The following is a 16954-nucleotide window of genomic DNA, read 5'->3' on the forward strand; positions in this document are numbered from 1 at the left end:
GGGAGGTATCCAGCCACAGATCTTGGGCAATTGAATTTCTCTAGTGATGTGTTTATGCAGCGGGTGTCATTTTCTTCAAAGGGCTTATTACATTGGAAGTTGCCGGATATATTGAGGAACACAAGAATTTCAAGGCCTGTGATAAAAATATAAACCCCTTAGGCTGAGCTTAAGGTGGATAATGTTTTTAGAATTTACTGGAGCCCTAAAAGCTGCTGATTGTGAATGTTGTCTGTATAAAATACAGTTCACCCTTTTCATTCAGTGCATTCATCATTTTTTTCAGTGATAAAAATCTCCCTGGGCTGCCTTGCTGTGTTTGGTTTTCTCTTTCTGGTATTTGAGGGGCCCAGGCTCGAGAGGATGAAAGTCAGGATGCTTTTCTGCTAGAAAGACATTACCTTTGCCAGCTCCCTGTCTCAGTAGGTGGGTCTGTCAGCTTAGGTACTTACTGAACTGGTTATTTTAATTACACCTGGATGGGGCGCTTCCTCTTTCAGTGGACTGATGTTTTCTTGTGCCTTTTGTCTTGTCTGCCACAGGCACAACCCGGTCTCCCAGAGAAGGAGAGGTGCCTGGCGTGGACTATAACTTTCTGACTGTGAAGGAGTTCTTGGACCTCGAGCAGAGCGGGACTCTTCTAGAAGTTGGCACCTATGAAGGTGAGCTGATCTGTATGGCAGCAATGAGTGTGCCTCTCTGCTGGGCACCGCAGAGGATCCTGGGCCATTGAGGCAGAGATGTTCTGTGGACTAGTGAAGTCTAAACATCTGTAGGAGATGGCAGTTCACCTTAATGGGATTAATAATAACAAAATATATGGAATAAGGCTTTGTGGAACTCTTTAAAAATACTTTTGATTTTTTTTTTCCTCCAGGATTTTTCTCCTTTAATTTGTTGATTTAAATGCGGGCATGTGTGAGTGTGGGCGTGTGTGTGTGTGTTTAATATGGGTATGTATGGTATTAGAAAGAAGAGGAAGAAGACTCATAGCATAAAATGTGACGTTATAGGTGGTGGTGTTTTAGTCTCAAAAGGACTGGAATGTCATTTGTACCACCAATTGATGTTTAATATATTTTGGAATAGATGATACATTTTCATGGAATATTTCAAAGCAGAATATTTCAGAAGTATTCAGTAAGTAAGCTCTTTCCTAGATCTATCTTCCACCTGCCTAATTTCCATTTCTCTTTTCCCCAGATACTAAAACCGGTGTTATTCATTTCTGATTACTCTTCTGAAGTTTTTTTTTTTTTTAATGTAAATACAAACACATATATGCAAGTGTCCACATACATGTATTTGTTTCATACATGTGTTCTCATATCTTCCCTTATAGAAGGTATATATGCTAGTTGGCATCTTACTCTTTTATATCATGAAAGTATGTCTTCTGAGTCTTTGAGGTTCAGTACTAGAGTGCTTTTTGTTTTCTTTTTTAAGTGAGTAAGTAATCTCCTGAATACGTGGACCATAATTTATTTAACTAGGTCTTTTTGAATAAACATTTTTTAATATTTCAAAACATGACTGTGTTGAATAACATGAGTATAAATCATTTCACATAGGTGAAAGTAAATCTGTAGGATGGGATCAAAGCCTAATGTGGGGAGAAAATTAAACTTACATCTTCTGAAGACAGTGTTATAGCTTGATTGTTTTGTTGAGTGTCATTATTTGAGACAGAAGGATATACTATGATACTGTTAATAACTGGATCAAGTTATTAAGTTTTGTGTACTTTTTAGAAACTCTCAAAATCTGGATTTATGGGACGAACACAGTGGCATTTTGCAGATGAGATTTAAAAACAAAGGATGAATACAAAATAGACTAATTTTCTTAGGGGCATTATAACTCTGACGTGATAATTGCTCTGTTTCAGGGGCACTTTTTGCAGTGGGGACAGGGAAGAATGTTAACTTTGTGCCTACTGTTCATGTCCAAATTTTGAATATACATTTAACATTAGGTAGATATTAATGAGATTCCTGATTGTGAATACAAGAAGATTTGCTTTGAGTATTGCTGGTTATCCATTGTTGTGAAAGTCGCTCAGTCATGTCCAGCCCTTTGCAACTCCATGGACTGTAGCCTGTCAGGCTCCTCTGTCCATGGAATTCTCCAGATCAGAATACTGGAGTGAGTAGCCATTCCCTTCTCCAGGGGGTCTTCCCACCCCAGGGATCGAACCCAGGTCTCCTGCATTGCAGGCAGATTCTTTATCGTCTGAGCCATCGTTATCCATTGTTGTCGTTTCCTTGAAGTATTGGGATTTGACTGGGGGTTGGTGGGCTGGGAGATCTGAGAGTGCCCCAAGGAAGAATGATTTGTTCAGACTGGTTCATATATACAATGGAATATTACTCAGCAATAAAAAGAAATGCATTTGAGTCCGTTCTAATGAAATGGATGAAGAGTGAAATAATGACATGGATGAAGAGTGAAGTAAGTCAGAAAGAGTGAGACTAATATCGTATATTAATGCACATATATGGAATCTAGACAGATAATACCTCTGATCCTATTTGCAGGGTAGCAAAGGAGACGCAGACATAAAGGACAGACTTTTGGAAAAACTGAGGGAAGGAGAGGGTGGGATGATTTGAGAAAGTAGCATTGAAACATATACATTATCATATGGAAAATAGATAGCCAGTGGTATGACACAGGGAACCCAAAGCTGGTGCTCTGTGACAACCTAGAGGGCTGGGATGGGAAGGGAGATGGAAAGGCGGTTTAAGAGGAAGGGGACCTATGTATACCTATGGCTGATTCATGTTGATGAATGGCAGAAGCCATCACAATATTGTAAAGTATTTATCCTCCAATAAAAAGAATTGACCTAGTTGTGAGGTTAGAAAAGGGATGGGGGCTCAGTGGATATACCAAGAGCTTCTTCAGTGTGTTCTTTTGTAAATGTGAATATGGTTAAAAATTCACGTGGCTAAGAAGAGAGCAAGTGTTGGATCCTCTTTGCTGTAAGAAAGTGAGTTGTCCTGTCTGAAATCACTTATTATGACCATCAGAGGAGCTTTAATCCAGAATATAAAAAATATTCATTTGCATGTTTGGAGAGGTTAAGGGTGGGAGTGGCTGTGCAAAGCCAAAGAGTACTTTGTTGAAAAAGAAAAGCATGTGATTAGGTAACAGCATATCAGGGACAAAAAAGAAAATCAACTCATTTTATTGAGGTGTTTATGTTACAAGTGGTACGTAGGTGGAGTCACTTTTTTCCCCACTAGTTTTATCGCTTTGACAGAGGTAGCTATTATCCCCAGCTTTTTCGATGAGGATGCTTAGACCAGATAGCACTTTGGGACTTTGTTAAGGTTGTGCAGCTGGTTCCAGAAGGCGAGAGCCAGGAAACAGACCCGGCTGTTGGATTTTTAGATCCCATGCTCTTTCCTGGAAATGCCAAGATGATACTGATGTAACCAAAAAGTTGTGATAATAGACCCTTAGTACTTTCACCCGACTTCTTGCTGGGCAACAACAGGAAAAAGTTTTTCAGAAAATGTCTAGTCATCCGTCTTTCTGTGAATGTCATTCAGTTATTTTAGAGTTGAAATTCTCATGCTGCATATGGGTCCAGTGTCTTTTAGCCTTTTACCTGTGTTCTTCAGCATTTTGACCTTTTGGCTGTATGATTTCCCTGCTGTACAAGACGGCTCCTAATTTTTTGGTAGCAATTGGAATGTATTGTATTGACTTTCATAAGGTGAAAGCAAAATGGAATTTGTATGATATGCCAGATAGTGTTACAGGAATAGGGCTGGAGAGATCTTTGTGAGCCCCTCTGGGCCCCCTTAATGGGGATTCTGTCAACTGGACACTAACAAGCCTGCAGGCTGGGCTGTGGCCCTGCCAGAGTTTAAGTCTCAGCCCCTTTGCTGCTGAGCTGTGTGCCCTCTGGCAAGTTACTTAATGCTCCATGTCTCCTTTTTCCCTTCGGTAAAATGAGGATAATAATAGTGCTTTCTCATAGGTAGGATTAAATGAGACAATAATTGGAAAGGGCTGAGCACAGCGTCTGACACACGTAAGCTCTCCGTCAGCATTAGCTCTTATATTTACACACACGATTGGCCCCAAATTGCCACCCTGTTGGATGGATTCTCTCCTCCTTCTCCTAGTCAGTAAACTAGTGGATTTACCAGTAAAATATCTTTATTTACTTCCCTAGGTACTCACTGTCTATTTCCCTTGCTCACATTTTTTCCCTCTTGTCCTGACCTGGCTCCAAAGAGGAAAACACCGCAACGCAAATCACTCTTCAAAGCAAGACTTTTAAACAGCTTGAAGTAAAAGTAATGAATATACACTATGGAATTCTTTCTAGAGTAAAGAACTTAAACATCTTTAAGTCTGAGTTGATTCTCCTCCTTCTCACAGGAAACCTCTGTTAAGGGTCTGGTGCAAAGATTCAGAAAACATAGACATAAATGGCATAAACCTAAGTATTGCTGTCCGTCGACTTAACACATCCTGGAGATCTTTCCAGTTACCCCACGCAGTTCCACCTCATTCTTTATAAATGCTGCAAAATATCCCATTGTATGAATTTATATAGTTGATTTAACTAGCCCCCTGCAGGTGGACATTTAATATGCCTCCTTCCCCCACCTTTTAATGTTTTGTAAACAATACTGCTGCGAACACCTCTGTACAAATGTCTCACTGTACTGTTTTGAATGGATTTATAGAGGAAATTCCTGGCAGTGCAGTTTTAAAGGCAGCCCTTCTGTGCCTACATGGTTCATTTCAACATTTTCCATGGCATAGGGTGTGATGTATGGGGCAGAAGATCAAAGTAGCTCTGCCTTTGAAGGTGCTTATGCTTCATAGTGATTTATTTCTGACAGTGTTTGTTCAGTATATACATGATGAGTGCTTTTCAAAGTGCATTATGTATAACAACTCACTTAATTATCCAGTAATCCTATGAGCTGAGGACAGTTTGTCCCCATTTTACAGAAGAAGAGTATGAGGCCCAGAGATGCCCACTGTCTTTTTTAACTCCACATGGTGAGCCCAAGATAGAGCTGGCATTCAAACCCAGGCTTATCTGGCTCTAGGGTCTCTACAGCCCGTCAGTCTTGGGAGGCAAAATAATTTAAACAGCTTCTAGAGAAGTGATGAGTGCTCAGAGAAGAGAACTACAAGAGTGCTCCATTGACGCTAACATTAGGGTCAGTCCCCTTTGATCTGAAGCTTGTCAGAGGATCTCATGAGTTCAGGTGTGTTAGCACCGACCCTAAAGCCTGAATCTCGAGAAAGCAAATGCAGTGTGAACCAAGAAAAGGTCAGAACGTGTGTGCTAGAGATGGAAGATCAGGGAATCATTTCTTGCTTCCTGTACAACCAATGCCATCCAACAGGACTTTCTTCAGTGATGAAAATGTTCAATATTCCGAGCTGTCCAACACAATAGTCACGGACCACATGTGATTTTTGTGACTGAGAAGCTGCATTTTAAAATTAATTTAGTTTAAACTAATTTAGCCTTAAATAGTCCCATGTGTCTGATGACTGCCATATTTTCTAGGGCAGTTCTAGAATGAAAGCTTCTGCAAGGATGGTTGAGGACCTACTCAAGAAGATCTTTCTCTTCTCCGTCATCTGACTTCAGAGAGCTAAGGTCATCTTTAAGAGCTAATCTCCTTTTGGAAAACATAGTTTTAAATCCTCCCAAAGAGGATGTCACTACAGAGGAGAGGTGATCTTCTTTATGTACATTCTGTGACATATATAGGGCAGACAAGTAGAGTGAACCAATAAAGCCTCAAGGCCTGATAACCTTCTGAATATTCTTTCAGGTCCAGTATTTGTTTGGGGTTTAGAATTTCAGGGTTGTAAAAGTTTAAACTGAAAGGCAGTAGAGCTCATCTCTTCAGAAAACAAAACCGAGGTCCAGAAAGAGAATGTCTAAGACACTAAAGGGAATTGGGGACCAAATCTGGCCAAATGCCTTTCACTAAGGTCATGTCCCAGGCAGGACTGAAATGCTCATCTTGCCTGAGTCTGCTGCTTGGAAATGGATACTCTTCCTGTAGACTCTCTTACTAGTTTGTGCATGCATCCATTTAACCATTAATGATAAAATGTTTAGCAAAACCAGACATGATTGTTGTCCTTAGAGGGCTAACAGTAGTCTGTAGCTCCTAGTAGACTGTAGCCTGCCAGGCACCTCTGTCCATGGGATTCTTCAGGCAAGAATACTGGAGTGGGTTGCCATTCCCTTCTCCAGGGGATCTTCCCAACCCAGGGATCGAACCTAGATCTCCCACAGGCAGATTCTTTACCATCTGAGCCACCATTTTTAAGGCAGTGTCACATTATTATATCAACGGTATGAAAAGTTTATGTGGACTTGCTAATGTATTAGTTATTAGAAGAAGAGATAAAAGATTCAGGTGATGATATTCCACCTAGGATGACTCCTGCTTCTGTTGGAAAGATGTTGGTACTGTTTGCTTAGATTAGAAACACTGGGAAAAGCCAGGATTGGTGTGGGGTGTCAGGGGCTCCATGATGGAATTTTCCACCCCCATCAGCTGTAATGCTGGCATATTATGTGTATCCTCCAACAGAGTAGATGCCCTTTGTGACTGTTTAAGGAACCTAAGTATTACCCCTCACAAAGGCATACGAGTTATGAGTAGAGTTCATAATTGGTCTCAGCTCTGCAGTTTGAGCCAACTCCTCATTCTGTCACTGGCTGCAGTCAACATCAAGGCAAGACACAGAAGACAAGACTAAACGTGTCTTTCCTCCTTGGCCCAGCTTAATTGCGACACTGAGCTCATTTATTGGATGGCATTCTTGAAATAAATCAGAAGCACCATCTCCTTTTTTCCTTGCTTTTTTTTTTTCTCCTGTTGACATTTTTGCTCAATACGACAGGTCACTGCCTCAGCCAGCCCTTGGGACTTCTCTGGGAGAGAGTTTGTAAGGGCGGAATGTTCAATGAGGGTGGTTCCAAACATGCCTGTTTTACAAATGCCTCTGGGTAGAAGAGGCTGATTGATTATACACTCTGAGCTTGCAAAGCTTTTCCCTCAGCATGGAAGTGCAGTCCCAATGTGACATTTCCAGTTGTAGTTATGTGTTGCATATCTCTTCATGCTAATTAGGAAGGGAGTATGTCTGTCAGCCTTCAATAATGGTACTGTTCTGCTTCTTAGAAGGTCTGCAAAAAGGCAGTTGCCAAGGGTCTGCTTTGGGGGGACATAGTAATAAAGGTGGGGTGAAGAGAGTTCTTGTTTGTCATTGAAGAAGACGAGACCGTCTGGAGTCCTGTTCTTTGGCAGGCCTCAGCAGCCGTCTGTTGTGATAAGCTCTGTTGGCAAACTCCACTGTGGAGTGTTCTCTGTTGATAATGAAAGAACCAAAGGAAATCTGTATGACAATTGTATGTTCCTCTGCCTTTCAAGACAAGGAAGCCAAGCCCAGGGACGTTTTGGTTAACTTTCTGCTCAGAGATCCCCAACCATTCCTGGAGTCGAGAGCATAGACAGTGAAGACAGATCCATGTTTAAATGCCAGCTGTCATTAAGCAGTGTGTGAATGTCAGTTTCTTCGTCTGAAAATGGGAATATTATTTTTTTTTTTCTGTAGAATTGTTAATGATTAGAATAAGTGAGGGAGAAGGCAATGGCACCCCACTCCAGTACTCTTGCCTGGAAAATCCCATGGCTGGAGGAGCCTGGTAGGCTGTAGTCCATGGGGTCGCTAAGAGTCAGACACGACTGAGCAATTTCACTTTCACTTTTCATTTTCATGCATTGGAGAAGGAAATGGCAACCCACTCCAGTATTCTTGCCTGGAGAATCCCAGGGACGGGGGAGCCTGGTGGGCTGCCATCTACGGGGTCGCACAGAGTCGGACACGACTTAAGTGACTTAGCAGCAGCAGCAGAATAAGTGAATGTGTAGGTAGCAACATATGGTAGATGCACAATAAAGGTAACTTTTTGTTAACGTTCTTTAAATATGTGCTTTGATAACAATACCCAATTTTACATCTTAGAGCTGCTTAGAGTATCAGGAACAACTGATGCTGGGGTTTATTACATGCTCATATTGTGCCAAGCACAGTACTGAGTGCTTTATATATGTGATCCAGTTTAATCTGGCAAAAACTCTGTTTCACGAGTACTGGTCTTTCTACATGAGAACCGAGGCTGGAAAGAAAGCGGTCCCTTACCTTGTTCAGGATCACAACACTATTAACTTACTTTGCCCTTTCTGGTCTTAAATTCAAAGCCAAATGGCACGAGTAAGAACAAACCTCTACTTACAGAGCATGGGCTTCTTATCCTTCTGTGCATGCAGATCATAGATTTGTAGAGTGGAGCAGGTCAGTCAAGAAAGAATAAATAGAAAGTGATGGGCGTTTTATGAATGATACCATCATGTGTTGAGTAAGCAAGTGGCAAAGTGAAGTGATGTGGATCTGAGATAATTCAGATAGAATTGATGGCCTGAAAAGAAACTGCCATGAGTCATGCTCTTAAAAACCAGATCCGCAGTATAGGTATTGAGCATCCTGGGCTGGGCTTTGTGTGTGCTATCTCCACTTGATTCAGTTACTCATTCTGCAGAGAATCACCGAGTGGCACCGTGTGCCCGGCACCATGTTTGTTTTGGGAATGCCGTAGTGCACAAAACACATGTGGATCCTGCCTTCATGGAGCTTACAGTTTAGAGGTAAAGACAGATATCATTTCATTAAATAGCCTGATAAACTGAGCAAAGGGCCTTGGGAAGGAAGAGATACAAGCTTCCCTAAAAACATATACTGGAGACTTTGATCTAGTTGGTGGGGACAGAGGATCAGCAGGTGGTATTGGGATGAGAAGCAGAGGAAAGAAAGTTAAACAGAGAGAAGAGTGAGTGCAAGAGCTGTGAGGTGAGTGGGGGCACAGATTGCATATGAGGCCTGAAAGAAAACCAGTGAGATTTGAGCAGAGACAGCAAGGGGTTCAACTGTGAAGCTTGCCTGCAGAGCCTGCAAGGGTCAAACATGCATGACCTTGAGACCAAGACAAAATCAGATATGCTGGATCTATGTCCTTAAGTACTGTATACATATTTGTGCTTTACAAAGAGCAAGAGTAAGGTTTTTGGACCCCACACATCTTACCCTGGGCTTCCCAGGTGGCTCAGTGGTAATGAATCTTCCTGTCAATGCAGGAGACGCAGGAGACTTGAGTTCGATCCCTGGGTTGGAAAGATCCTCTTGAAGAAGAAATGGTAACCCACTCCAGTATTCTTGCCTGAAAACGTCCACGGACAAAGGAGCCTGATGAGCTATAGTCCATGGTGTCACAAAGAGTTGGACACAACTGAGCACACACTCAACTTTTGCCCCTTGGGTATAGTATTGCCCCTTTGATAATAATATGCTCTAGATTTCCAGCCATTCGTGGTCATTGTCATCCTGTCCTGCTGTTTATTTTCAAAGCTTGTTCTGTTTGGAAAAAGACAAGCAAGCCATCTCTCCCTTCATCTCCCCCACCCCTGCCACCTCCCAGTTCTAAAGAAACATAGGACTACAGGACAAAGGACCTAAATGTGAATTCTTTTCTCTGATTTCTTCACCTTTGCTGCACAGAAGGTGGTCCATGGACCAGTATTATCAGCATCACCTGAGTCCTTGTTAGAAATTCAAAATTTCAAGCCCCACCTTGACCTTTTAAAAGAGAATCTTCATTTGATGTAACTATTATTTGTACAGAGTTTTAAAAAGTGATGTATACCATGCAGAGCATTTGTGAAAATCATGTTCTAGTTCATTTCTGCCTTTCCAGCATAGTGCCTAGCATAACAAGAGGTTCTCTGTAAGGAAATGAATGAATGAATATTAAATTTATACAAAGTGAAAGGCTTTAAAGATTTGATTCATTCTGGCTTAAAACTCAGGGTTGCAGTCCTCCTTCAATATTTTATCAAGCTCTAAAAATTTATTTGCAGTCCCCATTAATTTTTAACTGTGTGTCAGAAAATATTTTCTTTGGCTTGGTCATGGCCAAAGAATGTGCCTGTTAATTATGGCCATTGGTGGCTTCCTCTTGCGTCTTCCCTGCCCTCCTCTCCCTCCCCAGCCGTCATCCCTGCTGAGTTGTGTTGTGGAGCCAGTTCTGAAAATAGCAGCTGGGACATGCACAATTGTCACTTGGGAGAGAGCCCAGTCACCTCAGGAAGTGTGTGTTGGCTAACATGGGGACTGTGGGATGGTCAGGCTCGTGTCTCTTAGAAACTGTGCAGCCTGCCAAGTGATAACCTAAATTAATCTTTTATTCATGTATAATTCTTCAAGTGATTTTTACTTAGTACCATTAAGTGATCCATATAGTCTTCACAGAAAGTCTCTTGTGCATATTCTATGTAAGGTTCGTGTTTCTGGATAGGCTTGACTTGATGCTGACCAGAGTGGAAATGATTGATGAGGTGGAGAGTTTCCTGGAAGGGCAAGGTTTTGAATTTAAATGCCTGGAGGTCAAAATGAGTGGAGTGAGTAAATACATGGCGGGTGAAGGTAGTGTTGGTGGGAACGGTGGTAAACGGAGGAGTGCACGAGTCATCTTGCCCTTGGTTGTGTGGAAAGATAACGTGGCCAATCCCAGATTCAGCAAAAATCACTTCATTCACAGACCCATCGGAATTCCTCAAGTTTAAAGTTTTCTTCCATCTCTCTTATGTCCATGCCCCTTTATCTGCTCAGACCTTAGGGCACTCTTCTAGGTTGAGGTCAAGGTGTTTGTCTGGCAAAGGCTGAGACACACCAAAGATATCAGCCAAAACCTCTGTGCAGAAATCCTTAATTGTGTGTGTTCAGTTCGGTTGCTCAGTTGTGTCCGATTCTTTGCAACCCCATGGACTGCAGCACGCCAGGTTTCCCTGTCTATCACCATATCCCAGAGCTTGCTCCAACTCATGTCCATCGAATCAGTGATGCCATCCAACCATATCATCCTCTGTTGTCCCTTTCTCCTCCTGCCTTTAATGTTTCCCAGCATCAGGGTCTTTTTCCAATGAGTCAGTTCTTCGCATCAGGTAGCCGAAGTGTTGGAGTTTTTCAGCTTCAGCATCAGTCCTTCCGATGAATATTCAGAATTGATTTCCTTTAGGATTGACTGGTTTGATCTCCTTGCAGTCCAAGGGACTTTCAGAAGTCTCCTCCAACACCACAGTGTAGTGTGGTCCTGGTGAATTTGGTCACACACTTGTCACCAACATTGCCCATAAGAGACAAATATCAGGAAAACAGACCTTACAGTTTATCCAGCAGCATGTCTCAGTATATCCAGACTTGAATCAGAGATATCAGTTTTTAAATGTGGGTCACTAAATTCTTTATTTTGAAAAATGTATCTGCAGTGGAAAGTGGAACCCTCTGCCCTTAGGAAACACCACTTGATAGAAGCTTTTCTGTAAAGGTTGTAGGTAATACGCTAGAGAAGTTTGAATAATTACACTCTCTCGTATTTATAACACCTTATAGTTTACAGGGTACGTTCAAGAAAGTTACATCATTTGATTGTCGTGGTAATCCCTTGATGTTATTTGAGCTCATGCTGCCATTATCATATCACAGAGAAAGTATGAGATGATAGTAAGTAATTTGCTCAAGGTTATTTGGTCATTGGGAGGTTTACCTGCTTGTTCCTTTATGTCAGTAAAGTTGTGGTACTCTGTTACCATGTGGCAAGCACTTCAGACACATTGTCTCATTCATCCTACTAAGGTGTAAAGAGCTTCCTTTTAAAGATTCGAAACATACACTGTTAACATTAAGTATTATAGCATGTATCAAGCCTTGTAATGAAGTCTTTTGCAAGTGCTAAAAGCATTAAATGGACTGTCTCATTGTATCCTCATAATAGGATGAGTCGGCTCTTCACATCAGGTAGCCAAAGTATTGGAGCTTCAGCTTCAGCATCAGTCCTTCCAGTGAATATTCACTGTTGATTTCCTTTAGGATTGACTATTTTGCTCTCCATGCAGACCAAGGAACTCATGAGTTTTCTCCAGTACCACAATTCGAAAGCATTATTTCTTTAGCACTCAGCCTTCTTTATGGTCCAACTGTCACATTCATATATGACTACTGGAAAACGGAGCTTTGACTACATGGACCTTTGTCAGCAAAGTAATATCTGCTTTTTAATATGTTATCTAGGTTTGTCATAGCTTTCCTTCCAAGGAGCAGGCATCTTTTAATTTTATGGCTACAGTCACCATCCATAATGACTTTGGAGACCAATAAAATAAAATCTGTCACTACTTCCACTTTTACCCCTTCTATTTGTCATAAAGTGATGGGATCAGATGCCGTGATCTTAGTTTTTTTAATGTTGAGTTTTAAGCCAGCTTTTTCAACCTCATCAAGAGGATCTTTAGTTCCTTTTCACTTCCTACCATTATAGTGGTATCATCTGCATATCTGAGGTTGTTGATATTCCTCCCTGCAATCCTGATTCTAACTTGTGATCTATCCAGCCTGGTATTTTTGCACAATGTACTCTCCATATAAGTAAATAAACAGGGTGACAGTATGCAGCCTTGTCATATTCCTTTCCCGATTTTGGACAAGTCATTCTATGTAAGGTTCTCACTGTGGCTTTCTGACTCACATACTGGTTTCTCAGGAGACAGGTCAGGTGGTCTGGTACTCCCATCTCTTTAAGAATTTTCCACAGTTTGTTGTGATCCACATGATCAAAGGCTTTAACATAGTCAGTGAAGCAGAAGTAGATGTTTTTCTGGAACTCTCTTGCTTTTTCTGTGATCCAGTGATTGTTGAGCATACATTAATCTGTACTTTGCTGCTGCTAAGTCACTTCAGTCATGTCTGACTCTGTTGACCCCATAGATGGCAGCCCACCAGGCTCCCCCGTCCCTGGGATTCTCTAGGCAAGAACACTGGAGTGGGTTGCCATTTCCTTCTCCAATGCACGAAAGTGAAAAGTTAAAGTGAAGTCGCTCAGTCGTGTCCGACTCTTAGCGACCCCATGGACTTCAGCCCACCAGGCTCCTCCACCCATGGGATTTTCCAGGCAAGAGTACTGGAGTGGGGTGCCATCGCCTTCTCCGTGTCTATACTTTAGATTAACCCAAATGAAATTGCTGATATTTGACAGTTTGCCTTCTACATCAACAGTTGCATATGGTTCAGTCTAATAATATGTACTTTATCTGTCTCTAATCAATCTTATACTGATTTCCAGAAGCAGGAAACAACTATGAATAAGTGGGTTGTTTGGGGGGGAATTTGTAATTGTGTTGAGAAACGTGCTAATCATTTACTAACTTAAGAAAGACCCTGACCTCCCTTGAAAACTGAGGAAAATCCACATAAATTTGTCAAATTTAGGTAGAACATTTCTTTTCCAGACATTTATTTCTGTCATAAACAAGGATGTCTAAGTTTTAATTGATTTTTAAATGACAATAGCTTCATGAATGTTATAAAATTGTAATTATAAAACTATGAATCAAGAGTTTTTTAAATCACATCCTTTAGTGGAAGATTCTTATTTGTAGACATTGGTCTTACTTTAATCTCTAACTCAAAAATGTACACTATGTTTTGGTATGATAAAGATCATAAAGAATTCGGTAGAGCTTTGTCTTTATTTCTTGTTCACCATGAAAATTACTTTTTAAATAGTCAACTGTTTTATTTATCTAAACCCCACTTAGAATCTTCAGTTAGTGAAAATAGTCAATGCTGCGGCCTTCAACTTAAGAAAGATCCTTAAGACCCTCGTCAACTGCGAGTTTCAACTTCATCAAATGGGCAGCCTTTGGTGTAACCTGTTGAGAAACACACGCTGAGTCTTGGCTTATGCGTGTGTGCATTTTCCCTGCACTTGTGTTAGTCCCTAGAAACACACACGGATGCCGTTTCTTCACGCTGGTTCCACTCTGTCTCTGTACCTTTGAGTCAGAAAGCTGAATGAAGGTTTTGAAGAGGTCGAGATAGCACCTTGTGTGAGAGAGTGTAAGCCACCAGAATGTGCTCATCGGCTTCTGTGTGGTTTCCTTTAAGTTCAAACATGGTGCCCTTTAGTCTGCTGCTCTTTTTAATATGTGTGTCCAAGATTTCCCTGCTGACACATGCTGTTTACACCACTCTCAAAGAAAGTGGATGCATATGTTCATAAATTCGATGATTCAAAAAATAGTTTAAAGAAATAATGTTCATAAAGAAAATTTAATATAAAGATAAAGCAATGTATATAAATTCTGTAATATCTGTGTGTCTCATACAGAGAATCATACTCCTTCTTCTCTGCTTCTGTGCTTGTATCATTAAAATGTGTATTTTATATGATTTAATTATGTGGTGAGGTTCGACAATGGGATATGATTCTTGGGAAGAAACAGCGTGTATAGGATTTGTTATTATTTACAAATTTTACTTTAGCAAGCACAAAACTAGAGACATTACATAGGATTTTTTGTAGGGCTTAATAAGATCTGTCTATCTGGCGTTACTCTAAAAGATGTGAGATGGTAAGTGGACGGTTGGCAATCTGATGTTGATGCTTTTGGTCATATGGTCACTGAATATTATTGATTTTAAGCTGTCGTTTTCAAACGTTGCCCATTCGTGAATTACCTTCAAGATTTTGTCTGTATCTTGTTACAGGGTCCATTATTTTCTTGACACTTTCTTTAAAATAACTTAATTGTTAACTTGTGTTCAAAAGGAACATCATTGCTACCATTGTTATTATGTACTCAATTAATTTCTTATTAAATATATATGCTTTTTTTAAACTTAAAGTTTAATCTTTACATTTTAAAAAGTCAATTTTAATTGCTTTATCACTTAACTTTTTAAAGTAAATATTTTATTTTACTAGTTAGATTTCTGTACTGCACACTAAAAATATACACATTTTAAATTAAAAAAAAAAAAAAATTAAGACATAAAAGCCTATCCTGGTCCTGCCCAGAGTCACTTTGCACATGAGAGTCAGAGCTGAGCCAAACTCTAGAGGGAAGTGGCTAAAAATGAAAATGGGCACTGACCAAACAAGTGACCCGTGAAGGGTGCCACTCTGCCACTGCTGACCCAGAGTTTCCTGTGAAAGCTAGGCAAGGGTTTGTTCCAGCCACACATGGCTGTGCCAGTCAGACCTGCCATTCAGTTAAAGAGGTGCCACGTGGTGTTCACGCTCTTTTTTTAAAAAAAGTACTGCTTGGGTTCCCTCTTGAGGAGTTTCCTTATTAAGGGAGGGTGACCTCCACTGTGTCAGCTTGTAAGGGTGCTGGCGGTAATGAATTTGTTATTTTGTGTGCCACTCACTCCAAATTGGATTCTGCATTATGCTAGTGCATATATGTGAAACGGTGACCAATTGAAATTCAAATGTAATGAGGATGAAGCTTTTCCATTCTGCACAGCCGCTTTTGTTTTCATCCCTAGTAGGTTCTTTCCCCACCACAATGCAGCTTTCCTCCTGGCTTCTGAAATCTCCATGTCTAACTGGGTAGGACCAACATGTTTTCTTACCCATTCCAGAAATGAAATACAGTTTGTTCTGGTTTTCTAATCTAAAAAAAAAAAAAAAAAAAAATTTTTTTTTTTTGAATGGGCTAAGAGATTTGGATTTGCAGACTTGAGAAAAACAAAGTATTCTTTCTAAAACATGCAAATGTGTCTCTCCATCACCTAGGAAACTATTATGGGACACCCAAACCTCCTAGCCAGCCAGTCAGTGGGAAAGTGATCACGACGGATGCCTTGCAAAACCTTCATTCTGGCTCCAAGCAGTCGACCCCAAAGCGAACCAAGTCCTACAATGATATGCAAAATGCTGGCATAGTCCACGCGGAGAATGAGGAAGAGGATGATGTTCCTGAAATGAACAGTAGCTTTACAGGTAAAGACCAGATGATGCTCCCCCTCAGTGGACTTGGGAAAGGAGGGCGGGGGGAGGATTTACAAGGAGTTGTGAGGAGGTTTCTGTTCTCAGCAAGAATTTGGAAGGATCACCAAAATTCAAACTCTGACCACACAGTGCTTATGGAAGAGATGGTCTTTTTATCCTTTTCCTGTGCCCAGAAATTTTTTTTTTCTTTTTTAAATTTTATTAATTTTTTTAATTGAAGGATCATTGCTTTACAGAATTTTGTTGTTTTCTGTCAAACATCAACATGAATCAGCCATAGGTATACATATGTCCCCTTCCTTTTGAACCTCCCTCCCATCTCCCTTTTTTTTAAAATTTTTATTTTTAATTGAAGGGTAATTGCTTTACAATACGGTTTTGGTTACTGCCATACATTAATGTGAATCGGCCATAGGTATACATATGTCCCCTCCCTTTTGAACCTCCCTCCCACTAGGTTGTCAGAATACTGGCTTGAGCTCCCTGGGTCATACAGCAAATTCCCACAGGCTGTCTGTTTCACATGTGTTCGCGGGTATGTCTCCGTGCTACGCTCTCCGTTCGTCCCACCCTCCCTTCCACCACTGTGTCCGCAAGTCTGCTCTGTATGTCTCAGTTTTCCACTGTTGCCCTGTGATGGTTCATCAGTACCGTCTTTCTAGATTCCACATATATGCGTTAATATACGACATTTGCGTTTCTCTTTCTGACTTACTTTGCTCTGTATAATAGCTGATCTTTTCCCTGGTTTTTTTTTCATGCTTCTTGTCAAGAATCTTTTAACTTCACCCAGCTATCTTAAAGGGACAGGAGGGAAGTGTTTGTAGAAGGAAATAAAAAATAATCGGCATCCTTTCTCTCTCTTCAAAATGATACCTATAAGAATCACTATTTTGTTCATTTATTACTTGGCCTTGACACTGCTCCATAATTATGGCTGATTGTTTATAAAGAAAAGTAGGAGAATTTGTTTAATATCACTTTGATGCTATATGGAATGCATCCTTTTATCTCATACCTTTGTAGATAGAGATACAGTGG

General features: G+C 40.7%; 1 protein-coding gene across 48 annotated transcripts in view; it reads left to right on the plus strand.

Annotated features, from left to right (window-relative positions):
• MAGI1 (membrane associated guanylate kinase, WW and PDZ domain containing 1) overlaps window positions 1-16954 on the plus strand; it is a 645902-nt gene that overhangs the window by 511831 nt on the left and 117117 nt on the right. For all 48 annotated transcript variants that reach the window (XM_086366992.1, XM_086366969.1, XM_086366972.1 and 45 more), the window contains 2 exons: window positions 543-662; window positions 15698-15904. In XM_086366992.1, coding sequence (XP_086223118.1) covers window positions 543-662; window positions 15698-15904 — 327 coding nt within the window. The remainder of the gene's footprint in view (window positions 1-542; window positions 663-15697; window positions 15905-16954) is intronic.

The sequence above is a fragment of the Bos grunniens genome, chromosome 22, assembly GCF_055505025.1.
Source record: "Bos grunniens cultivar Pamir isolate PY7600 chromosome 22, Bosgru_T2T1.0, whole genome shotgun sequence".
Classification (NCBI taxonomy): domain Eukaryota; kingdom Metazoa; phylum Chordata; class Mammalia; order Artiodactyla; family Bovidae; genus Bos; species Bos grunniens.